General features: G+C 41.4%; 1 protein-coding gene across 1 annotated transcript; it reads left to right on the top strand.

The window, feature by feature from the left end:
• The first annotated feature begins 13 nt into the window (after positions 1 to 13).
• TGS1 (trimethylguanosine synthase 1) lies at positions 14 to 26,783 on the top strand. The gene is made up of 13 exons (XM_054818096.1): positions 14 to 274; positions 1,269 to 1,330; positions 3,134 to 3,306; positions 5,311 to 6,163; positions 7,589 to 7,706; positions 8,659 to 8,745; positions 9,754 to 9,925; positions 11,243 to 11,594; positions 12,508 to 12,681; positions 13,115 to 13,258; positions 14,562 to 14,780; positions 15,850 to 15,926; positions 26,483 to 26,783. The coding sequence occupies exons 1-13, from the start codon at positions 177 to 179 to the stop codon at positions 26,597 to 26,599; spliced, it is 2,646 nt and encodes an 881-aa protein (XP_054674071.1). The 5' UTR covers positions 14 to 176; the 3' UTR covers positions 26,600 to 26,783.

Below are 26,783 nucleotides of genomic sequence, written 5' to 3'. Positions count from 1 at the left end.
GAGCAGACACCCCAGCACGGCCGCGGCGGGCGCCCCCCCTAGGCTGCTCGGCTCGGCTCCACTCGGGCCGCCCCCTCGGCCGCAGCCGGGCGGGCTCGGGGCGGGCTCGGCGGTCACGGCAGTTCCGGCGGAAGGCAGCGGCGGAGCAGTGTCGCGGCGTGGGTCTTCCCGCAGGGATGGTGCAGGACCCGCAGGGCCGGCTGGTGGCGGAGCTGCTGCTGCGGGCGGGGGCGGCGCGCAGCATCCTCTGCCTCTGCTCCCGCGCCTTCGTCGAGTGAGTAGCGGCCTCGCCGCCGGCACCGAGCGGGCGGGCCCTGCGCGTCTGTGTCCCCCGTGGCCGGGGCAGGTTTCCGCTGGGGAGGTGCGGGGAAGGGCCGTGCTGCTGCGGCCGTAAGCAGGGAGAGGTGCACAAAATGGTCCCTATAGGTTGTGTTTACCAAACGGTACCAGCTGGGGCGGGGGGTGAGGCGGCACTCAAACGCCGGTTCTCGCGGGGGCCCTTGCCGCAGCGGGCACGGCACGGCGGGCAGCAGCGGCCCCGCTGGTCGGAGCCCGCTCCCTCCCGGGGAGCGCTAGGGCAGGGGCTGTGCACGGCGCCCCTTCCCGCCGGGGCTCCGCAGGCGCCCCCCGTCCCCTTCTCCCTTCCCCAAACGGGCCCGGAGGGGCCTGGAGCCTCCCCGAGCCGTAGGGGAGGCGCGGGTTTCTCAGCGCGGGGGAGATGCTGCTCACGGGCTGCCCGTCGCGGTGCGTGATTCGGGAGAAGAGGTTGCGGCCGTTACCGGCGCTTTTGATGTTCAACACGCTGGGCGTTTAGCGGAGATCCTTGCAGAGATGATGTGCCTTCAGCGTTGGGTGGTGGCTGAAATATTTGCAAGTTTGCAGACACTAAATTTCACCCATTTAAGCGGAATGTTTTGTGGGCCAAAAATTTAATTCCCAGGTATTCTGTGTAGGAGCAACGTTTCCTGTACATCTCTCATGTAGGCTTTTCACGTCAGGCTTTAAAGTGCTGCGTTTTTCGTATTTTTCTTTGCTTTGTGTGTTTAGAATCACAGAGTGGCCCAGGTGGGAAGGGACCTCTGAAGATCATCTGGGCCAGCATTTCGTGGGAAAGGCAGCCTAGAGGAGGTTATCTAGCACGCTGTCCAATCGCACCTTGAAACCTCCAGCGATGGGGAACCTGCCACATTCCTGGGGAGGTTGTTCCACTGAATGATTGTTTTTACTGTAAAAAAAATTTGTTTCAATGTCTCTCTTCATTTTTACAGAGATCGAAAATTATATAAACTGGGATTAAAAGGATTTTATGTCAAAGACAATGACAGTACAGGTAAGGTAATAAAATGTCGTGTGCAATATGGTGTGCAGTTAAAGTGAGTTATGTGTGGTTATTTGAGGTACAGTAGAACTGTAAAACTGCAAACCCATAGCTTTGTTCTTCTTTCTGGCTTGTTTTTCAGTACTTTTTTATGGGAATGGGCGTGAATAACAACTTAACACTTGCATAATTTTCAAGTTAATATAATCTTGATGTGGAAGTTTGTGTCAAACCAGGTGCGATGCACAGACTTACCAGCTCACATAATCTGCACCTGGTACACAGAGCAGATTAGCTCACAAGTGCCTGACCTGCTCTCAAATCATAATTTCAACTTCCCTAGCCCAAAATTAATTATATAATGGAGGGTCCGCAAATCCTACATGTTTGCCTGGGAGTAATACTGTCCTGCCTCTACCCCAGCCAAGGACATTAGCTGTGGCTGATTAATGTGCTGGGCCAGAAGCAGAGAAGCAGCAATAGCCCTGATGGGGGAAATTATGATTAGCATGTACATGAAGAATCATATGAGGAGGACCAGAGGAGTAAGTCTCGCTCCTTGCTTATTTTAGGAATAATCATGGTGCACGCTTTAGCAAATTCAACACCAGTACTGTGCTCCATCCTCCTGAATTCCCCGCACATGCCTATCTGAACATAATTCCTTTGGCATCCGATTTTTCCATTGCTGTCTTGCTAGCTCTGGCATCATATAATTGCTTGATTTGAAAGGAAGGAGCCTGAACAGAAAGGAATGTCCATAGAAGCTGAGAATGAATAGCACTGGTTAGTTGGAGGCAGTGTGAATGGAGTGAAGAAGGAGAATGTAAATCATCGTTTTGTACATATATGACTGAATTGTGGTGAGAGTAATCAGTTAAAACCAGAAAAGTCTTGTGCTGTGTGATAATTTGGCAGTAAATATATACTGACCAAAAAAAAGTCTTAAATTTTTCAGTTTTATCAACTGTGCCAACAGCTGTTGTATTTCATAAATTTCATCAATATACAGTTCCTGCTTTCTTAGTGGTATTTGTCATTTTATATACATATGATGTTGCTTAAAAATTTGATAGATGTACAAGCAGTGTTTTGATAGTTGATCAGTTATTTCTGAGATAATTATGTCTGTAGTTCACACATTACACTTTTTTAAAAAATCATGCTATCTTTGTTAGTTTGTTTTTGAAAGATTTGTAACAAAACCAGCAGTTTCTTGTATTTTAAGCTTGTTCTGGTACATGCCAAAAGAACTCCTTTAAAGAATTTTCTTTTCTTAATACTAATTTTTCTGTTGTTCGCAGGGTGGTGTTGTAGTTTGCAAGTTATTGAGGTGAATGTTTGTGGTGGGTTGACCCCAAGCACCCACACCCTCGGGTAGAGTTTTTATTGCTGAGCATCACGTTATGTGCTATGGACAAGTTTGGGTCAGCAGTCCCCAGCTGTGTTCCCACCCCAGCCTACTCACTGGGGAGGGCAGAGTGGGGAGAAGAGAAAGTTATGGTGCTGTGCAAGCACTGCTCGGGAATAGCCAAAACATCGGTGTGTTGTCCGTGTTGTTTTAGCCACAGATCCAAAACACAGGCTGATATGAGGAAAGTTAACTCCGTCCCAGGCAGACCCAGTCCAGTGTTTTGGCTATCAAAGTTAAATTTTGGTTTCTGCTGATAGTTATGTGGGAAATAAGATGCTGATGACAAAAATTTTACATGGGAAATGAAGCTCGAGAGGCAGTTCTGCTAATTTTTGTAGGCCATGCTGTTGCATTGAGGTATCAGAACCAGATTATATTCACTTAATATAATTTGTTAATAGGGGAAGAACAAGCATCCGAGGAGGAGAACCGTTGTCCCAGTGTGACGTTAAAGGCAGATACTAATCATGCTCTCGACCTGGAAGAAGTTGAGCTAGACTCGGAGGCTGAGCTTATGAAGAGTATGGGATTGCCTCTTCAGTTTGGTGGGCAGTCAGCCCGCAGGGACTGTGTGGTAAATCTTTATTTGCTTTATTTGTTCTGTTTACTTTGTGTTTCCAGACATAGGGGCATGTCTGCTCCTCAGTTATTTTTGTGACTGCTGTTCATGGAAATTTATCCGAGCTGGCTTTAAGCTGCCTGCCTCGCATACTTGTAACTACATGCAGCATCATGGTCTGTGCAGTTTGTAAAACCCACCTGCCAGTTTGACTAAACAGGTTCAGGCTGTGCTTTATGCTTCCGTATCTATATTCTTCTTGCTACTAGAGAGAGCTAGTTTAAAACAGCCCTGGTAACGTTGATGCTCTGCATCAGGACATCTAGTACACTCCAATTTGAGCTCGTACGTTCACACTGTCTGCTTTAACCATTTAGCTACTAATATAAAAAGCTAGTTTCTCAGATCTCCCTTGCAGCTGATAAAGCCAGGCTGTTTCAAAGGGCAGGAGTGAGACTTGGGTGCTCTACTTCCCATAGGGAGCATTTGGGCTTTAGGGGAAGGCTAAAGTTCTAGATGAGAAAAAGACAGCGGGATATCTATGTTGTCTGCTTTATGGAATACAGACGTCCCTAGCAATGAGAGTACTTTTGTGCAGAGCACTCCATGGTTCTGAGCTGATTAATTTGTAAATAAGTAGGAGAAATTAGTACATGATTTTAATTGGTGGCATGTAAATGGGCCTTACAGGCATCCAACTTCATGCCCAAAGTATACGTGCAATTTTTATTGCTATGTAGTAATACTGCAGATAAGTTGAATGAGAAAATAACGTACGTTTTCACTAGATTACTGCTAAGCATTGTGCTTTGCACTGTGTGTATTAACATGATGTTACGAGAGATGTGGATGAAATATTAATGCCAGTTCTTTGAATCTAACTTTTTTATAGTCCGCCTTATGCATTTGTCAATACAACAGAATTAGGGATTGCAGCTGATGGGACGTTTGCAGTAATATCTGTAGGTTTGCAGTCTTTTGCCCATGTGAGCTGTAGTCCTTCATTTCCACTGCCTTTTTACCTGCCAAACTTAATTTGTCAGTTTATGAAAAAAAAAATGGCAGATTTGATAAAAACATCCAAGAAAAGCAAGTTTTTCTATCTTGCTTATATCTGTAAGCACAAGAAGCCCCGCTGAAACAAGTGGAGTTGTATTTGATGAAACCAACAAGTTATCTTAGTGTTTCCTTTCAGTAACAGGTTTCTGTCTTCTGTTCTGCTGGACAACTGTAGTAGTCTGAGTTTGTTGTAACAAGTGAAATGGTCGTATTGCACAAATGAAAGAGCCACCTGTTTGGAGGGGAGGCTGTTTCCTTGTGCTTCTGTTGGCCAACTTGGAGATCACTGTGGGATGGGAAGAGTTACACCCCTCTTTTGGGTCAGTGTCTTCAAACATACAGTGATTCAGCTGCAGGATTTACAGAGCTTACGAGTATAAAGCAATGGTTTTTTTGTTTAAAGCACCCAAAGACAGAAAGGATTTAACATTCTATTAGGCTGAGCATTACGTGTTCACTAACCTAACAAGACAGGTGGCCAGGCAGACAGATACCAGGTGACAGTAAGGGTCAGCCCCCATGGCCCCCCAAAACAGGTCCTTGATGTTACTGAGGTACTGTTTTACTGTTGAGCTCAACCCAGTGACCCCTCAGTTCCTGAGCAACCTCCTTTTAGGATTTTGTGGTGTTTCATGTTGATGTCTTTCCCTCTGAATCTTTGAGCTACTAATGACTCTCAGCGGCCCCACGTCTCTGTAATTCTGCCTTTTCTTGTGTGTGTCTTTCTGTAGACTTTCTCATAGCTCTTTCTCGCAACTTCCTCAGAAGTGTCAGCCGAGGTTGTGCAGCGGGGCCCTACCAGACCCATAAACCCTACAACCTTTTGTGGGGAGACAGCTAACAGCAGGGATGCAGTGAGAGAGGGGGTTACAGTGGGAACGGAAATGTGCTTGGAGAGAGGACAAGAAAAGGCTATATACGTTGTGGACTTCTAAGAATGTTTTTTTCATTATATTTTAGGCAACAGAAAATTATAGAAAGAGAAGTAACATGAAGATTATGAAAAAGAAAAAGAAGAAGAAAAAAGAGTTACAGCAAAAGCACGAGGATAAAATGGGGCAGGAATGCCAGGATCAAGCTTGTGGAGGTCATACCCAGTCCGGTTCTGGTGAGGTGGCCCTACCTACAGAGCAATGTGAGAAGAGCAGCGAACCTCAGGGTGTAAGTGAAGGGAACTGTGAAAGTTCACAAAGTCTTGCAAATGAGGCTTTACCCAGTGAACTTAAAGAAAAATGGGAGAAGTACTGGAGCGAGTATGGAGAGGGCCTTCTTTGGCAAAGTTGGCTGGAGAAGCATCAAGAGGTCTCATCATCTGAGGCCATCACAGCTTCTGAGCCTTGGAATAGTCCAGACACCAAGGAAGAGTGGGAGCAGCATTATAGCGAACTGTACTGGTATTACTGGGAACAGTTTCAGTACTGGACAAGTCAGGGATGGACTACTGAGAGCTCACGCAGTGACAACTTGGAAACTAATGGGGTTACCCAGGAGATGGGCGTTTTGGGAAAAATGGACTTGGTTAGCTCAGGGGCTGAATTTAGTGAAGTGCTGAGCTTGGAGCTGAGTCCCTCTAACACCAGAAGTGAGGAAACACTTCCTTCAAGTGCTGAGCCCCACAGTGAAATAATCTCTGGGATTTGTAATTTAAATCTGAATTTGGAGGAAGTGGAGCAGAGAAGTGCAGCTCTAGCAGTAGCCCACCAAGGTCCTCAAGAGCGTAGTTCATCTGACAGTGAAAGCCAGAAGGAACCCTGTGATGGAGGAACCAGGAAAAGGAGTGCATCTTATGAAAATAAAAATATTAACCAGTCAGGTAATACGAAATCAGCTAAAATTGATTCTACCAGAATTTCTGTAGGTCGTTGTATGTAAGAAACAAGGGTATGTTTGTCTTACGCCTTTTTTAAAAAGTCAGTCAAGTATTTTGTGGAATGATTGCGTACTTGATCCCTTTTTCTTCCCCCTACTTCTCTCTCCTCTCTAACCTATATATTGAATGTATTCTTCAGCCAGAAGTGATTTTAACAGAACATGCACTTCATAAATCTTCAAATGTGCTACAAAAGTGGTGAGAGAGCACAGTTAGTGTGTATTTATTTATTTATCTTAGTATTGGTATTGCAGCTGTGCCATTCATCTGGTGTGTCTTTTTCTCATTGTAAAGTGAATGAAAACTCAGGTTGATGTTCTCATGAATCTGACAAATTTTAAGAACAGCCTTTTTGAGGGAAAAAGATCCAGTTCTGCAGTTCTGGGGTTTGCCTTCTGTCTAAAAATGCCATACTTTAAAAAAACCTCTTGTTTTGTTGAACTGTGTTACTGTGGACCAGATGTCTTCCAGAGGTCCTTTCCAGCATTGAGCTATCAATTAGGCTGTGAGCTGCAGTCATCTTTACAACCCCAAATTCATATGTTCACAGCTAGTGCTAACAAGTGGAAGTGCAGGGTAACGTAGCTGTGTGATAAAAGCCAGTGGCTGTGCCTTATGCTACTGGAAGAGCCGCTGTGTGGGAGGTACAGGACTGGGCTGGAGATGTTTTTGCCAGCCAGTTCAGCGTGCAGAGAAAGGAGAGAGCCATCTCGTTTGCCTGCCTGTTCTTCCTGCCAGCATTTGTTGTAAGCAGCAGTGCAGCGTCTTTCCTGACTGTTGTATGGTTTCTCCTGCTGAAGAGGAGGGATGAAGCATGGGAAATAAGTGTCAGCAGGTCAGGACTTCAGTTTGGTGGGAAACCTCTGAGTCTGCTGCTAGTGACTTTCTAAGGAAGGAAGAAGCAGGTGTGTTCCCATCTTGATTCTACAGTAGAGTTGGAATGGGAGAGGTGAAAGGAAAATCTCCTTTCCAACAAAAAATGAGAGGAGTGTTCGAATCCTCTCTTATTATATGTATGTGAGTATCTTTGCATAGCTAGTGAAATGGAAACAAAATTTACACACAAGAAAAAAAATGTTTTGAATTTGTACCTTGTAGGCATTTTATTTTTCCTTGGAGAGCTGGGATAATTTGAAGTTGGTCCTGCTTAAGATTATTAACTCTACAGTGTAACTAATTCTGGCACCTTGTAATGGTATATTTTCCCTCAAAGACCGGTAAATACATGTGGGTTTGGCACTTGTGCCGTGTTTGTCAAATTCAGGTATGTACAACAACCTAACTGTATCTGCAGACATACTTTGGGGACAGAAAGATAGTGAATTAATTTATGCAGAAGGAAAATATAATCTCATCCATCTTTTTTAGGTTCACAGGAGTCATGTAGCTCGAATTCAAATGACAAAGAACAGTTGCTGCTTCGTGACAGAGATGAAGATGAGGATGAAGAGCCTCCCGAATACAGACGTGCCAAAGTCAAGAGAAGGCAAGTATGACATTTAGACGAGCTTTCTCCTCAAGATGCCCAGGTCCAGAAGCCTCCTGATTTATAGTAACTATTTGATTGAGATTGAGTTAAAACTTCGATACAAAACCACATAGTCGTCTATCACTGCTTATCACTTTATCTGGCAACAAATGGTGGCTATTTCTTCTCTTCCATTGCTTTATGAAAACAATGTATGACCTCAATGACTGTGCAAGGTGACAGTACTATTCTTGTACCACTGAACTATACAAGATTGTTAAAATGGATAGGACAACTTGCTTCTCTAGGTCTAATTAGTGTAGCCAATACAAGTACGATAGTAAATAATTTGTGGTGTTTAACTGAATTGTATGCTGCCAGTAAAGTGCTCAGTACAATGGCAATCATGAAACAGCTAATCTCTGCCTTGTCAGTCTCTTTCTTTCTTCTCTAAAAATTTATAGCTTCAAAGATGATAAGATGGCTCTTCCTCTCTAATAAATTTACAAACTCAAAGGTGAAGGTATAGGTGGAATTATTATCTGCTAATCATATAGTTTTGGTTTTGCTCTAATATTTTGCTGTTGCCGTAGCATTAATAATAGATATTAATATGGATAACATAATAGATGATGAAGGTAATTTGGAATTAGGGTGAACAAACTGTCTTCATCAGGTCCATGTAGGCCTTGATATTAGATATTTTAAGAGTTCATTTGGAATAGTTGGAATATTATCACCTAAATAGAGGGACATACGTCCCTAGAATTGGGTAAGAAAAAAAAAGGTATATGCTCATGCATATGAATAGGCTGGTGTTTTCTGCCTTGCTTGGTTTCAGCAGTGTGTGGAAGAACTTCCTGAAGCCCCCATTAAAATGTTTTCAATACATGAGTTTCTTAGTGGTGTATCTGTAAAATAAGAGTGGTTTTTACAGTAAGTAACTTTGTCATCTGTGTTTTTTCCCTAGCCATGAACTGGATGTGGATGAGAACCCAGTGGAAGATCCTGAGGAAACCTGCTCTGTTTTGGGTCTCAAGTGTGGCACAGGACAAAAGTAATTGTTTATGAGGAGCTCGTGTTTTCTTCATAGCAAGTCAGCTTTCTTGTTATTATTTGAATAAACCATTCACCTCCATTCCCATTTTGTTAAACTTCTGAAAATGAATGCCAAAGTTAGTCTCTGCTCTTAATAAAACTGTCATCCTTTGGCTAGAGAGAGGGATGCAAAGTTACAGAGACTAATTAAAGAACAGGAAAAGTGCTTTGAAACAGAAGTGAAACTCTGAAGGTACTTGCAGTTGTGTAAATGTTAGGTGGCTGCTCAGCTACTTAAATTAGAGCTTAAAGGCTCTGACAATGAATGGTCCTCTCAGTCTGGAGTCCTGTGAGCTGAGATCGTAATTTATAGCTGTTTCATATTGGAATGAGGTTGCTTTTTATTAGTAAATTGTTGCTATACTAATAAAGTGTTGCCAGGTTGACCAGTGAAATTTCATTTTTGGTGGTATGACCTAAAGATCAGGTGGTCAGTGCTGTAGAAGTAACACCATAGGGCACAGGTGGACTGTAGCTTAGGTCTAGCACTTCTGCAAGATGCAAGGTGTTTAGTGTGTGTGTGTATATATATGTATGTTTCAAAGAGGAGTGTTATTTAAGTGAATTGCCTATATTTTTTTTATTTTTATTTTTTAATTGCATTTGCCAGGAGACTAAAGTAGCTGTTTTGGAGGTTCTTTACAGCCACCAAAAAGATGTTTTATTCTACTAATCAAGATATTTTTTCATTTCCTATTGTTCAGGCTGTTCTGGGAAATTGTTATAACCTAAAGTTATACACCTATTAGAAAAAAAAAATCTAAAACCAATTCTGGTAAATATTTTCAAATAAAAATATTTTTCATGAAGGTACATTGTTTTGCAGCTACATCCAGTGACATATTTTAAGAGTGGAGCAAATGTCTCATAAAGAAATAATTTAGTCTAAATTATTTTCTGTAGACATCAACATAAATGTTAAAGCTTCCAGATTGAAAATTAACCAAGTCCTGTTTTTTAATTTCAGGTATGGTGGAATATCAGATTTCACCCACCGGAGTGTGCAGTACTTGGAGAAAAAAGCAAAACTCAAGTCCAAATTCTTGGATATGCGTAAACCAAGGAAGAGTAAAAACACACACATCTTCTTTACAGAGGAATCTGAAATATCTTGCAAAAAAAATAAAACCTTGAAGAAGGTAGGTTTAATTGTTAGTGTTGCTGTAAATCATATTTATCTGCTCCCTTAACTGTTGTTCAATTATGAAAATGAAAAAAAAAATTATTGCCCAGAGAAGGTGGCATTTAAGTGTCAGTCCACTGCTCTTTTTTGGTTTTTTCTTTTTTTTTTCTTTTTTTTTTTTTTCCTTCCACTTCCTTAGGTGAAGAGTTGAAAAGTAGTTAGGTTAGGATGGATATGGAAAGGCATTGGTCGACTTTTGGCAATCTATCGAGAGGAATGTGAGCTTAACGGTGAAGTTGTGTGAAAGTCATTCTTAACATCTGGGTGCATCGTACCTTCAGAGCTGTGTGTAGGTTTCTATAGTTACTAAAAGTATCTCTTGATTTTAAAATGCATGCGAGGGCATTCGTTAGTGCTGGCATTTCAGCAATAAGAGAAAAACGTTTGTGTACATTGGTGTATTTCTTGTAACTCTGTGTTCTTAGTACTTTGTATCAACATTTTCCTTACACCTCTACCTGCATTTATTTTCACCTATAACTTTCTGCTTAATTTTTTTTAAGCTCAGAAATTAGTAATAAGTAAAAAAATTTGTTCGCTGTAGATTTTTCTTAGTTGAGTCTCTTTAAAATCTGTTAACCTCAGATTTTCCGTGCTACTTTGCCACCTTCTGGGATGCTTGGTGCTAACACCCAAGTGCAAACCACCGATTTCTGGTGGTGACAGCACATATTGTATTTAACTCAAGTCCCATTGCTATCATTTTTGATCAAAGGCTTGACCATTGCCATCTTGTACCAGAGGCCAGTATAGTTCGAGGGCAACTTTTTAATGATGTGAATGTAAAAGTGAGCATCTGCCTATGCCTTTGAAGAGTTTGGACTAGCATCTGCATGTTGGTTAGGATGCGACGTTGGGCACTCTACTGTGCAGCAGAACCCTTTAGCACACGCACCATCTGGTACATCTTGGAGATGAGGCAACTAATGTATGGAGGTAATTTTACCTGTTTATGCTAACCTGAAGGGCAGAGTACAGCTTCTCTGAATGCAGATCAGAGAAAAGAGTTACTTAAATTAATTAAAAAGTAGGAGTCTTGATCACCTGTGCTGTGGCAAGTCTGACTATGTTTCACATGTTACTTGAGAATGATCTACTGTATTTATTGGTCAATTTTGTGGAGTTTCTCTTTTGCAAGTGGCCGGTATCTAGCTCCCAAAGGCAATTTGTTTCCAAATGTTGTAAAAAGGGAGCGCAGTTAAGGCTTTTAAATCGTGCTCTTGGTAGCTGGTTAACAGCACCATTAATCGCCTGTGATATTTGACAATTGCAGGTGGAAGAGTTCCTAAAGCGGGTTAATAAACCTGGGGAGGAAGCCACATCCCAGACAGCCTCTTCTCAGGGCAGAGCAGAGGCGTTGTCCTCAGGCAGCGACTCGGAGCATCAGGAAAGCGTTTCTGCTGCGCAGACTGCGACACTGAACGCTGAAAACCAGAAGCCACTGTCTTCCAGTGCGACCCTTGCAGAACCCGGAGGGAGCAACCTCGAGGAGGAAGCGCCAGACGCGGCAGCGAGCGGCTCCGATGGCCAGGGCACGGGGAGGCAGGAGCGGGGCTGCGGTCGGCAGCTGGTGTCTCTGGATATTCCCGATTATCTCCGGGCAGAGACAGAGGACGTCAGCCAAGGTACATCAGTTTCCTGTGAACTGGAAATGAATTGGCAGTGGATTTAATACCGCCTTCCCAAATTACAGCGTGGTGTGGTATTTATTCTGTTTATTCCAAGAGACTCATTAGGTCCAATGGGTAATGATGCCAATAGAGAGCTGTGCCAGTGGAAGTAGCTTATTCCTGGAGCGCCAGAATCCAAGGTCTTGTCTTAAATATTGTCAGTAATTCTTAATAGATACAGTCATTGTTGGTCCTAGACATGATCTAACAGGTCTCCAGTTCACACCCTTTTTCCCCTGTAAGGATGAGGGTAATTAACTTCAGGTAGATCCAAAACCTGACAGTCTGTGCGTTCTCAGATGCACACTGCTGAGCTTTGGGGAGCATCTGTTGTTAAAATTATTTTCTAGGAGGAAAAAAAATATAGATATTATGAACTTTTCTATTTAACTCTGTAAACAAAGGAAAACAGGATTGTTCAGGTTTCTACATATAGTTTAATCCTTCCTACAGTAATTCAATTATATTAGATTTCTACTGTAAAACTCTTGTCTAGATTGGTTCTTATTCATTACATGAATAAGGGCATGAAATTGGTCTCTGATCCACTTGTTTGCTCACTATGTAGAGTTTACTGCTATCAGTTGAAGATGATGGCTAACCTCTTAAGGCTCTTAAATAATGGGTGAAGTGGTGGTGTTATTTTTAGGACTGTGACTGATACCTGTCAGGTAACACTATACCCTTGAAATATAAGATGCTGTCTTTTAACTTAAACCACTAATCTGCATAATCTGGCAAACAGTAGTAAAGGGCATTTAGCGGTGTTGTTAAACATGAGCATCTTGTACCTTAACTCTCACTTACCTACGGATTACATTCCTAGCCTACAAGAACAGTAATTATTAACTTTTGCAGTGTCTTCCAGCTGTAGATGAAAAAATAACCGCAAAGAAGAAGGAGAAAAAAAGGAGAAGGAGGAAGAAAATTGCGCTGGGAGCTATACCTGCTGAGATTGCTGCTGATCCGGAGCTGGCCAAGTACTGGGCACAACGCTACCGGCTGTTCTCTCGGTTTGATGAGGGAATTAAACTAGACAGAGGTGCGTTTAGTACAAAGTGCGCTGGCTTGGTGGTATAAGTTGTATCCAAACCTGTGGCCCTTCTTGCAGTTGATTACTTTCAGTTTTATTTATTATAGAATGTAATCGTGATGTATGAAGTTTTTCGTAGCTGTCTCAGTGGACTTGTCCTTGATAAGCCAACATCCTCAGCACCAAGTTCAACAAAGCATTTACTGAGATTCACACATATCTGTTTGCTTCAGTGAGACTTTGTTTGCTTAGCAAATCACTGGACTGACCAGAGTTTATCATCTTCAAAGCCTATATTTCCTGGTTGAATGCGCCAAGCCAAAATTGTTGGGATTAACGCTAAACCTTCAGTTGCGTGTGGGGGTTGTTTGTTTGTTTTTAATTTAAGTGACCTTGAAATAAGAGGTGAAAAAACACTCCTTTCCTTTCCTTTCCTTTGCAGAGGGTTGGTTTTCTGTTACTCCTGAGAAAATAGCTGAGCATATTGCTGTCCGTGTTAGTCAGTCGTTCAACTGCGATATCATAGTGGATGCATTCTGTGGGGTTGGAGGAAACGCTATTCAATTTGCGTTGACTTCAAAAAGAGGTAAGCAGGTGTTGTATATAGCGCATCATTTTGTTTCTTCAGTCTTTTTTCCTAAACCTTTGGGTATGCACTTTGCTGATTTTTTTTTTCCAGTGCTTCTGAAGCAACAGAAGCTTTTTTGTTTCATCAGATTCGCAATATGAGTTTTCTGTTTTTAAAAAGGAGCTATGAAACTGCTTTTCTATTTTAAGTCAGGGTTGGATTTGTGTTGTACTAGTCAAAGTTATTTTTTCGTGGCATAGTAACTAGTCTGTTGGATGCTCTGAAGATTGCTAGTAAAGGTTGAGTTCCGTTTGCAGTGCTGACCTGCAGAGACTCCACAGAGCTGCTGCTTTTCCCAATTATGCCGAGTCTGTCTGTGTACTCAAATGCAGCTTATGTGTGAGTAGTACTTAAAACACTTGTATGGGATGACCTGCAGGTGCAGCAGAACGAAATACAGAAAAGTGATGAAAACTTAGTATTAGTCTAAGTTCCTGTTGCCAGCTAATGAAATTGCAGTGAAACATTGAGAGTGCTTTCTGTAAAAACATCGACTACTTGATATTCCCCTACTCATCAAACACTGGTAAAATACCAGCTCATCTAACACTTGTGAGTAATTTCTGAGCAAGACAAATGGTAGTTTCTACTGCATGAAATTTGGTAGGCTATGATCCATTCTATAAATATTTTCTAAATTTCACTTAGCTTTTTGTATTTCCTGGCTAAATTTTTATTTCTATGATTACATGCTACCCTCGTATCACCTCTCTTGTGCTGCGTTGGGTGCTTTTTTTTAAACTCAACGTGACCAGCCACAGGTAAATATTTATCTTTAATAAAGGAGAAGAGTAATGTTCAAATTGACACCATTTAAGCTGTCAGGCTCCTGCCAAAATTGAAACGAGGAGGACTTCCTCTCTGTCCTTACCTGTCCTCTACTTGAGCTGAGATGGAGGATTGTCATGGTAATAGATGTATGACTGCCAAAAGCTAAAGCTTCCCAGCTTTGCAACAGCAGCTGAGCCTTCCCAGTCTAGGCTGCATGGCTTCCCTTGCTGGCTTGTAAATGCAGTGGTTTTGCTCTTGGTGGAACCTCTGCTCCTGCCACGCAAGGGCAAGTCCTTCCCTTCTGCGGAACTGTAGCTTCATGTCTACCATGACCTACAAAACTGAAGTAGTCACTCATCACACAACAGTAGATGATAGATGTGACTTGTGGCTGCAGAAGAACATGTTCCTTCTGAAACGTCTTTTTGGTGGTCGGATGGGATTTGCAGTTCACATTAACCTGTGCATTTGCGCTCTCTTTCGTTTGCAGTGATCGCTATTGATATCGATCCTGAGAAGCTCAGTCTTGCACGCAACAACGCTGAGGTGTATGGCGTGGCAGATCAGATAGAATTCGTGTGCGGAGACTTCATGGTGCTGGCTGCCGACCTGCAAGCAGATGTGGTGTTCCTCAGCCCACCCTGGGGGGGGCCTGACTATGCCACTGCCGAAATCTTCGATATCCAAACCATGATTTGCCCAGATGGATATCCTTTCAAAGTTATGCCTTCTCGTGATTTTTCAGTCATTTATGAGCGAGTTTCTCTCTTTCTTCACCTCCCTCTCTTGATATGGCCTTTGCGTGCCCATTTGGCTGACTGGGGATGGTATGACCAGCACCTGAAGTCCCAGATGTGCTGCACTTTTAGTCCTCCTCCCCCAACCTCAGCTATATGACTTTGACCACATAAAATTAAATATTTTAAGTATTTTTTTTTATTTTTTAAAAAAGTCATAAAGAGTTATTCTTAAAACTAAAAAATCCTTTAGAGAATTTTAATAGCTATCTAACTTCAAGCATGAATTCAGTAGTTCTAACTCCTTTGTATTATTTTATTAAAATACCCTGAAGTACTCAAATAGCCATGTGGTGTGTATGTACATAGGTAATAATTACTTACGTAACCTATGACTTTGTCATTGATTCCACTTTTTAATTGATTTATGAAAGGTGTATCAAACAATTCTCAATCATAACACCTGCCTATGACTTGGGAAATCACAGAAGAGTGCAAGCAAAATATTAACCCTTTTAATTAATGTATATAATTCCATACTAACTTATTGACAGTGGTATTGAGCACTCATTCATCTAGGAAGGTATTAGTGTAATTGTTTCAGGGGGAAAAACCCCACCACACCTCTTATTTGATGAAACTATCTCAGTTGTTTCCTTTTTGCTTACAATGTAGCCATATTTGTAAGAGGAAATCTTTGTATGCATGTGTGAGAAATATTACACCAAATGGATTAGAAAACAAATATCAAACCAATGTACTAGCTATAAACTACATTCAAATTTCTCAAATACTACTTTGTAGTTCAGTTACATTTTCTTTAAAAAGTGAGGTGGTTTGGTGGGGGTTTTTTCCTACTTCCTAGGGCAATAATGGTGAAATAGAGTTTCTGCATGTCAGAAGAGCATGTAACACACACCTAGAAGACTAACTATAATTTAATTGCATAATAACTGAATTTGGGACATACTTTCAAAATGAATGAATATAAAGCAACTTCTCCTTCCTCATTCTTGTTTTTTCCTTTACTGGCTTCTACATTCGAAATTTTCAGGCTCTCCAAGAAAATCACCAACAATATTGTGTATTTTCTACCTCGGAATGCTGACATTGACCAGGTGTGTTACTGAATAAGGACTTCGTAATTACAAAATGCTCAGCTGGCTTAAAACATAGGTATTATAAGCACAAATTTAAGACTTTTAAGTCTGTTCAACTGAATGGTTTGTTTTGGGGTTTTTTTTTTGGTTAAGTTTGAACCTTATGTTAAGAAATTTCTGTGCTTGCAGTACTCCGGATACATTTAGAAGTGGGAGTACTAGATTATTTCCATGATTTTGATACTGTTCCTTCATAAAGCAACAGACAGGAGATCCCTCTAGAAGTTTCAAAGCCAATAGATTTCTTGAGTGCCAGACAGATACGTCATTCTAAAAGAAAGGGAAAAAAAGAAAAAAAAAATATTTTAACCAGTACTGACTACCTGGTAAGTAGCTGAGGCCTAAACTAAAGTTCATGGCTTCCAGTTTATGAAGGAATTGCAGGAAATCACTGTACAGCCTGCAATCACTACTATCGGTGATTAGTAGATCAGAGACAAATGTCATGCTACTGACGCTGTCCACACAAGTGCCTGGTTCCATAGGGGCTGCTTGCACTGCAGTGATTAGCTAGTTAGATGCATCACTGATTCGATAAACACACAATTTGTTCCACTGGTGTGGGGGGGTTTTTTATTAGAGATTTTTGTTAGAATTTTGTTTCAGTAATTAGATGACTGTAACAATTCCCCTGAGTGTCTGGTTTAGTTTCCTCTGTGTATTTTCTATGTTAATTACGTCTTGTGGCTTTTTGCAAAGAAGGGAGCAGTGAGATGTTCTCCTCACTGCAACAAGCTGCAGAACTTCCAGGATTATTTCCTGCTTTTCCAAAAGCTGTGTCTGACTTAGAGCAGGCAAGGTCTCAAGCCACATGGTGGCTTGCAGAATTGTTGGTGGCAAACAGCTGGCTTGAGAAACAGGCTGAAATTCACATGGCCTGAGTATTAGCACACTATGAGCCCGCGCTATGCACAGCACCGTTTGTACAGCAGGTGATGATTCAGTTGAGTTTTGCATTTCAGGCTGGTGAAATGTCAAAGTGGCTTATGAATCTTTTGAACAGGGACCTTAATTTTAGGCACTTTCTTTAGTTTCAACTTATAACCACTTGCATTTTATCAAATATTTCATTCCCATGATGAAGAATGACCTTACCAGGTTTCTACTCTGCTCTTGAGCACTTTTTACTGGATTTATAAATGGGTAAAGACATCTACATTTCAGTCACATTCTCACAAAAGCGTCTAAGAGTACTGTCCACAGGCTTGCACCTGTTCCTACAGAAGAGCTTGGCACCTCTACATGGTTGGGCTAGGTGCCTTGACACCTCTACAACTTGGCCTAGTTGGCTCTGAATGTGGTTGATGTGCTTTAAGTGTTCTTTGATGTACATCCACGGATTTGTCTTTACACAAATGGCTGAAGAGTAACTGTTGTTGCTCAAAAGCATGGCTTTGTGGTCACAGCTTAGTTGTTAAAAGCACGTGGCTGAAGGCATGGCTTCAGTTCAGTTATCCAGACTATGGGCTGGAAGAGAAATCAGTTACTTATGCCTTTCTCTAGAGATTGTGCCAGTATGAGGAAAAAACCCCAAAACCCTAAAGGTTGATGATCTGAGAGGGGGGAGGAGAACATGAATCTAGCCCACTGTTTAGGCAAATTAGTCTTAATCTTGTGTGGACAGAGGTGTCTCAAACATGACCATCCCAAACATGGCCTTAGTGGATGCTCTGGTCCATAGGAGACTGGTTATGAGTTTGGCTGCCATCATCACTGGCTGTATTTAAGTATGAAGTTTCTGAATTTACTGCCACTACACTTCCAGGGCTGTGAATCTCCAGGAAAAAAAAAATATATATATCATTGAAGTTTCTTAATAGTTAGTGTAGACAAAATTTAACTCTGTATTCTCATACACATATGTAAGGATTTCAGAGATCGCTTAGCTCTGAGAACAGGTGATCTAACATGCTTAACATGTAAGGTGGCAGTTGTTAAGTACTCTGCCTCTTGTCTCTCGTTGTCTGGCTTGAATCTACAACTGAGGAGTGCTTGTGTGCTTTGTCAATTAAAATTCGTTTAGAAGCTGACTTAATTGCCATTGCAAACCTCCATGAAGATGTTTATGCTGACTGTGAGCCAGTGTATCAGTGCCAGTTTGCTTGTCTGACAGTGGGTCTGAAGCAGAAATGGAAATAAATGCCCAGCAGTTAGAAGCAACCTTACAATAAAAATACTGTTTAACCTTTAGTTAAGGTGGTGCAAATTTAGTGGAAAATATGTGCTGCTTTTTACAGTTAGATAGCTAACACAGAGTAGGGATCATGCTGCTGGTTTGGAAGCAGTGGTAGCTGACCTTGACCTAGCTGTGTTGGACTCTGTGTTCATTGCCTTATCAGCAGGCAAGACATCCAACCTTGTTCCACATGATCTTATTGCAAATACAGTGTTTGTTATGTCTGCAGGCACGGCCTTCTCTGTGTAGAGTTAGTCTTGTAGAGAGAGATGAGGTTCTTTGAATTCCCTTAGAAAATTCACTGAGTTTAGATGAAAGAGGAGAAATGAACTTCTGTACTTCTGCCTCGAGAGGGAGCAGCGAACCAGTGGAATATGGTTGGTGCATTTACAAGAAATGTGAAACATTTCCTTTAATTGCATCAAATCTCCTTGTTTACAAGTGTGTACTTGTTACAAAATATGTAATGTATACAGGGCCATTTTTAGGTGGAATCAATCTTTCAAAATATTCTTTCTAGTTAAGGAATAATCAGGAATTATTATATGTGTGTGCACATACATCAAAAAATATTTTATTAATAGTGCCTACTGTGTAGCTCGTGTGACACCCTTGTTGATACCTGTCTCTTTGCAGCATCTTTACCTCTGAGTCTTTCCTTTAAGGATTTTTTTTTTCCCATCCATTAAGAAAAAAAAAAGAAAAAAGAGAGGAGGGTGTAGAAACTACCGGTGAGAAATATATTAATATTGCTTCAGTTCTTGAGGGCTAAACTTGTATTTGGCTACCAGTGGTGTTTTTGAAAAGCAAAACAAAATGTTTGACCTACTTAGAATTCCTGAAAAGTAGGAGAGAATTAGAAATCACTGTTTTGGATAGTCTTGCGTATTTAAATCAAAATTATACCCCAGCAAAATGAAGTGAAAGCACTTGATAAATACTTGGGTAGTTGAAAACTCTTCTTGCCTTCTATGAAAAGCATGCCTTGGCAAAATTCGGATGAAAATAAATTTCTTCCCCTTGTTCTGCTGTTGATTTGACTCTGGTGGCAGCAAGGAACCTGCAGTCAGGGAATGCTCAACCTTCCCCAGCATCCTTCCCCTTCTAGGCCGGTTCAGTTCCACCAGCTCAAGTGGAAGAAAGGTGATATCTGTAGGGGATCCTACATTTAGGTCTTAATACTCAAGCAAAACGTAATGGAGACCTCCACGAGTGACTTGAGAAGCAAGCTTCTTGAGACAGAATGATTACATGTTGTTTATGAAGTGTTTAGCAAGCTGTGCTCTGCCTCATTGTGCAGAGTGGGAAGTGTGTACTCACCTTAGGGACCAGAACTCATCCCAACTAGCCTGATCTGTTGCCCAGACTGTTTTCTGTACCAGAAAATACTTCTGGGTCTTAATATTTGCAGCAAAGGAGAAAGAACCTGGGATTTGTTGCTGTAGGGCTTTCTTCCTAATGGTGGGATAGCTTCTTTTCACCTCGTTGCAGAAGGCATACTCAGCTACATAAGAGAGAAAACATACCCTCCTAAGCGTTCACATACTTATGTAGTGATGCTCCTTACTCTTTGTGTAAGCTGTGTGAGTGCTACCACTGAGGTATTGTTCTCTCACTGGTGGTCAGAATGGAGTCAGGCTGCACGGTGGCTCCCCTCAATAAACTGATGAGCCTAAAACTCATCAGTTGGTGACCTGGTACGTTGTGAGGCCGATGACCACATCAGCATCTTTATCAGCCTAGTCAAGTTTGAGAGATGGAGTACTGAGGAATCAGGAGTTTATTACTTATCCTGACTGTGGATGGTTAACTGCTAGATATCTATTTACCATGGGATTATCTTTAAGTCTTTCTGATTTTTGGCTGCTGGAAATGATGCATATTTAACGTCTTGAGCATACGGTAGTGCAAATTTTAATTTTGGGTTGTGTGTTAGTATATCTAAACAGCAGGATAATTGAGGCCAATTTTCTTATAACATTTCAATCTTTGACCCTTATAGCAGAGCAAGCAAATCTATTAGAATAATATCGGTCTACTCTTAAGACAGAATACGAGTCACTTTGCTAATTGAAGATGATTCTGAGAGTAAAATGCCTGATTATTCAACTTGAGAGCTGTCTTTCTGAGTTAGAAAAGTTTTGGCCTATCCAAGATCCAGCCTGTGACAAAAGAAAAAAAAATGCAATTTGAGAAAGATTTGCCAGTGTCCAGAAGCCTTTTCTCTGTGTAGGCGAGTTGAAGCTTAAATATAGATCCCTAGAAGGGATATGGCACTGTGGCTTTGCTCAGAGGGTTATAGCTACCATATTGTGAAGTCACGTCATAGACCTTGCTAGCTTGCTCTACAGTTTTTGCACCAGCAGACTTCTTTGTGGTATGGGGTATGAGAAAAGATCTAATTAAAAAAAAAAGAAGTCAAGAACTTTTCAAAAGTGGCATGACTGAAAAAGCAGTCCCTCTTCAAAATCTGAGTCTACTTTACAATCCAATGTTAATAAAGTTCCAGTTTCATAAACAGGAACTGTTTTATTAAAAATAATGCCTTTTCCTGTTAGAGTTGCAATTAAACTGCTGCAAAACGTGCCCTTTTTCAGCCAGCTATTTTTGACCCTTATAACAGTGTAGGGTAACAGAAGGAGAGGAACAGTGCTGCTTTTTGGGTAATATTTGTCAAATAATATTCTTCTTTCTTTTAACCATTTTTGAATAGTATTTCTTCTTCAAACCATGTACCAAGTTTTACACTTCATAAAGTATTGGAGTAAATTCCTAACGTAAACTTTATGGTTAAGAGAACTGTTAATTGTTGATTGCTGTCCATGTCAACCATCGTACTGTAAACTTGACAGACCAAACAAGATACTTGTGTTTAAAATTATGAGCAGAAAGGTATGACAGGCAAGACGTTGTCAGGTTGATGAGTTGGGGTATTTTTGATGATTGCAGATAGCTTACTGCTCAGTATCTGCAGGAGGGGTTTTTCCCTGTCTTTAAAACCTTAGAGAGCACCTCAAGGGTTTCAACTTAAGCCTGTGCAAAGGAAAATCTGGTTCTGTCTTTTAACTTTCAAGTTAAACCCAGTCAAGACTGGGTTTTTTTCGAACGTAAGTCAAGACTGTAGCACTGCAGCCTGGTGTGGTCACAGAGAACATAATCTAGTGGATGAAAGAGTTTTTGAAAATGTCTGTGTTCTTTGAACCTTGCTGAGAGGGGGAGTCGGTCCAGCTTTTGAGGAGCACAGGTCTGTTGGAGAATGGGGCACAGGATAGCGGATGTACTACTTGAGGATGCCACAGCAGTGGCATCGGGAGGATGCGCTGCATGAGAGCAGCTGCACGTTGGACGTGGTGCGACATTTCACAGATGTGTGGAAGATCTGGTGGGAAATGATAAATGCTGTGCACTAGCAAGGTGTCTGCAGGCACGTGCTCTTCTAGCTGTATTATTTATGGTATTCTCCCACATGATTTCTGCTGGTTGACTGGAAGTATATAAACTGGGATTATAATGCAAATTAGCAGCCTCTCTCCACTTAAACTAGCTAGTGATTTATTTGTTACCAGCCAGCTGTGGTTCTGTCCATCACAAGCTGACCTACCGGCAGCCTGCTTGGTATTGTGTAGGTTTGTAACACAGCTTCTGCTAGGAAGATCTTACAGGCTGCGTTTATTCACTCAGGGTACTGTGGTTTTAAAAACTAAGCAGGGTAGGAGGCGGGGAAAGGTTTACATTAGTCTTTATGCACTGTTGAGAATTCTTTTTTTCCTTTTTTTTTTTTAAACCAGTTGCTTCTTGGACCTCTTTTTGTTTCTGTATTGAAAACGTTGTGTGCGTCTTTACTCTTTGAAGATTTGATGACTGGTGCAAAACTATAAATCAATTCCTGGATTTGTGGGGATTGGATTTAGGAAGGGGGTGTTTGGGGTTTTTTTGTTGTATGTGGTAGCTGTGCTCAATTAAATGAAATCATTTCACTGTTGCTGGAGCTTTTGGTGTTCTAAATGTTGGTTTAGCAGACCTGGCTTGTGTTCCAGCTGCTGCCAGAAGATCTGAACTTAGCTTCTGTTTGTTGTCTAGTGTTTAAAGTGATTCCCTGAGCCCAGATTTAAGTGAAATGCTCTTGATCCTGATAGTCATATAAAGAATACACATAATTCAGGTGCTTTTTTTTTTTTTTCCTTACCTTTGTTCCCATATCGTCTTCATCATCTGTTTTGAGAAAGTCTGGAGTTAAGACACCGAAGCCTTGTTCTGTCTGCAGAAGGTTGTGCTGTTGTTGTTACTAGGTGTGTTTATATTTTAATTCTCTCTGGTATGATTTTCTGTTCTGGGAATGACACCTGATAGATCAGTTTAACAAAAGAGTATATGGTAACCTCTCTGAATCAGGACATTTGATGGGAGGCTGATTAGTAAAACTACCCCATCCCCTTTCATTTAGTTATGATTTTAGATGAGGTTGACTGGAGTCCTAGCCAAATGTGACCTGTCAAGCAATGTCTCATTTTATTTAGGAGTAAATACTGCAATGAGCAAAGCAGGGAGTGAGAGGCCAGGAGATGATCTTGGGTTAATTTGATTGCATTTTTAAGATGCTTGGGTATTACAGGAGTTGGCAGGTAAAAGACTGTCAGTTGATGTATTTTTGCAGGCTGATAATTTTTAAGTGAACATAATAGCGTACACTTCAGCTGTAACTATCGTGTTAATAACAGCAGCTTTTAAGCAGCCCACTTTAAACACACGTATGTTCTCTGTCCTTGATGAAAGATAAAGCCAGAAGATACCCCCAGCATACACTAAGCCAGAGTAGCACATCTGGATTTCAGTCTTCTTAAAGTTCATAGTGCTTGAATACTGAACTGTAGCTTGCCTGCCTCAAGTTTAAAAAATTAATCTCTAGCCTGTCAAAGGGTGGCAGCAGCACTGTGGTAGTGGCATAATTCACCTGCAGACCTGTATGTTTTTTAAAAAATACTGCCTGAGAGCATTTTGGTTTATTACAATTGATGTAAAGAATGCCGTTGCCTCTTTTTCAAGTGAGTTGGGTGTTGGTTTTTTTCCCTAGCCTTTGGGTTGGGTTTTTTCCCCCCTGTTTTTACTAGTGTTGTGTAAAATGAAATGAGTCACAGTGTCCTTGTGTGACTGGTTGTTAAGGCAAAAAGCTCATATGTCTCATACCCTAGAAAAGTTTTTGGAGGAGAAAAAAAATAACATTAGAGCTTTTCATCCACAGTAACCTTAGTTGGTGTCTGGAACAGATAGGAAGTTACTTTATTAAAGGAATTTCAATATGATTAAAAAAAATCCTGCAAAGCCAGCAGGAAAACCTTTGAGTTCAAAACCACACCTGACCAATATAAAGCAAGTTTGCACCTTAAGCAACTTTGCTCCTGAAGTAATCTTCCACATTCGTTTCCCTTTTCATATTTCTCTTCTGACGTCCGCTATTTTAAACTTTGAGACCAAACCTGCTGGCTGCATTTTTAATACTCTGTGGCGATGTCTGTAGCTGTGGACTAATTCCATCAGCAGCCACTGAACTGAAGGATAAAGCCTCCAGATGAGAGGGATGTGGGAACGCATTAACTGAAGCTGCATCCTTCGCCTCATCCCAGGGTGGCGTGTGGCACGTGCAGAATTACCTGGCGCAGCAAAGGAGGCGATATCTGTGCCCACCCTGCTGAGTACATGGGTTTGGGCTAAAGAACAAACCAGGATGAGGAGAATCGTCATGTTTGCACAGGGGGAGGGGGGGAAAACCAAAACAACCCACTAACAAATTTTGGACTTGTCCAGTTTTTTTAAGAAATTAAGAAACCTTTCCATACTCACAATTGTAGTTCACCACAAAAACAGCAGATGCATGTTGGTATTTCTAAAAAATAGGTGAGCACCTTTGTTTTTCTCAAAGCATCGTTCCTCAACCTGCTGTTATTTTTAGAGGGCGTCCCTGCCCAAGCTGGCACCTTTCTGGAGCTTGGTGTGTGGCAGCTTTCCCTTGTTAAGCTGTCAGGGTTGACTGAGCCCTCCCGAGGAAAACTTGGCAACTCCTACGTAATTAAGTTTGCAGCCTCCAGCAATTTGCAAATAAGCATCGTCGCAGAGGATTTGCGTTTCTTTCTTCTGAATATCGGGGGGGTTGAGGAACATATGGTGCTGGATCCGTCCCTGCAGAGCTTACACCCGTGTGCTCATTAGATTTCTGTCACTGTTGGGTTTATGAAATACTTCTAGTAGTCATTTGAAATTAGTCTTGGTTATCCTGGATTTAACACTTAGAGACTAGACACAGCGTATGTAACTTCGGGTGTCCTTCAGTGGATGCCACCGCTCAGTGGAGGAGCAGCATTTGCCTGTGTTACTCATGAAGCATTTTGTTTTACTTGTTCTTCTAAGAGAAATATTTAGTAAACACTTGTGTTTGATATCAATGCATTAGTCGTACTTATATATGCTAGTGACACAAATTGTGCTCTGAAAGCAGGAGTATGTAACCCCGAAACAGTAATTTCAATATTCTTACCTGAAGTTGACTAATCCAATTAATATTTTTGAATACCTAAACATTAGCTATAAAGTGCAAAGCCTCTAATGCTTTTTGGAAGGGACATTCCAGCTTTTGTTCATAGTAAGTTAAAAATACAAACTTAATGTCGTCTTAGAAAAAAAATATGGATCGCCCAGCAATGTTAACTGCTTTTACGATTTCAAGCAAGAAAAGATAAGTTGTAAAATTAACATTCCTGATCACTTGCCAATTTCAGATTCTTGTGCTATTTATAAGTCAGCCAGCTTCTGCTTTTTTACTTAAGTGGCAGGTTCCTCTTTGACAAGAACGTGGAGATTTTTTTCCTATTACCATTAAATTGAAGGATGAAGAAACAGCTCACGCTTTTGGTTTTGTCTGCAGAAACAAAAAAATGAAAAGGGGAAAAAAAACCCGGAAAAGTAAATGCTTGATTTACATAAGTAATTGGTGATTTTCTGGACAAATCAATAAAGGTTCAAAGTATAGTTTAATTTGTTATTTCCTCTTCATAGTAGTCTGTTTTTCTACTTAGAGTAAAATAGAGGAAGTCCAGCATGCTTATATTTAAACCTGCGCTACAGAGTGAAGTCTCAAAGGAGTTTAGAAGTGTTAATAATGCAACCTGAACTTTTAAGTTTCAGCTGCTAACATCACAGACGACTTGGTTGAAAGATCAGTTAAAAATCTCTACTGCAGGCTTGTAGACCTTGATCACTTTGTCTGACCAGGAAGTTTCCCTGCATAGGGAACTATAGAAATAGTTTTCCTGCACCAGGCTGGGAAAACAGCAGCCCGGAGCAGAACCAGCTGTGGAGCAGGGACCCCCACCACAGCACAGGTCCTCGGGGTCCCCGGTAAGGGGGGGAAGAAGCAGTCACCGCTCAGTTTTGGTGTTCTTCTCTTCTGTCTGTGCAATCTGTCCTGATGAGAAACTGGGAGCCTGCATGGCCGTCGTCCATCAGAGGGGTCATAGTAGGCATCATGAGTAAGAACAGGAGGGCAAAGACTATTGCGTGCTCCAGTCCACAGTGCAAAGTCCGCTGCAAAATGTTGTCTGTCTGTTACCATTAAGCATTAAAGGTGTGCACTGGGCTCAGTCAACAGAGCATGAACGGTGAAATTCTCACTCCAGTGATCGTAAACACGAGAGCTGGGACCCGTGCTGCCTGACGGGCTCTCCCTGCCTGCAGTTCCTCAGCTGCCTGCAGCCTTACCCTCGATGCTGCCTGAGACTCCAGGGCACACAACAGCATTTTTTTGGTTGCAATAACAAACAGCTAACTGCTTTTTGTGAGCTGCTCTGCCAGTTTGTGGTTTTGGGGGAGGGTTTTGTTTGGGTTGTCCATCCGTCCCTCCCCCCACCCTTCAGTGCAACCTTTCTGCTTCCTAATTTCAGGATTTGGTTTTACTCTTCCTCCAAAACTTCCGCTTTTGACACCTTCCAATCACAGTTTACAGCTTGCTTTTGCCACAGCTGGGTGTCTCAAATGCCAAGTGCCCTGCAAACCAGAGTCTAGCGTCTCTCGCCTCAGCACAGCCTGTGAAATGACGACTAATTCTGTCTAATTCTCAAGTCCTCTTAATTTTCATGGCTTGGGGTGAGGGGGGTTTTTCAGTCAGAAGAAAGCCACAAACCACTTCTGCAAGTAAAAGGCGACACAGAGGCATTAGGTGCCAAGGAACATTGTCACCAGTATTAGCAAAGCAAAGATGTGTTTTATGTGATATTTCATGTGAATAAAAGGTTTGGGGTTTCACCTCTTTTCCTGTGCGTTGATTGCTTTTTTTTTCTTTGTTTTTCAGGTGGCTTCGTTAGCAGGGCCAGGAGGGAAGGTTGAAATAGAACAAAATTTTCTCAATAACAAACTGAAGACAATAACTGCTTATTTTGGTGATCTAATAAGGCATGACGTCTCCTGAACTCAGTGTGGATTCTTCCAAACCCAACCTCCCTGACTGTTGCTTTGCTTAAGCTTTTGTACAGCTGGATGGTCAAAAATGACTTAAAGCCATTTTCCGCTTTAATTTCTGTTAACAGAAATTTATTGTGTTTTTTGCTACTGTCAATAAATGTTTTATAATAATTTTGACAAAATTGTAAATG

Source organism: Grus americana, chromosome 2, assembly GCF_028858705.1.
Source record: "Grus americana isolate bGruAme1 chromosome 2, bGruAme1.mat, whole genome shotgun sequence".
In the NCBI taxonomy this organism is placed as follows: Eukaryota; Metazoa; Chordata; class Aves; order Gruiformes; family Gruidae; genus Grus; species Grus americana.
Note: the sequence above shows the minus strand (reverse complement) of the source record. Positions and strands in the feature narration are given on the sequence as shown.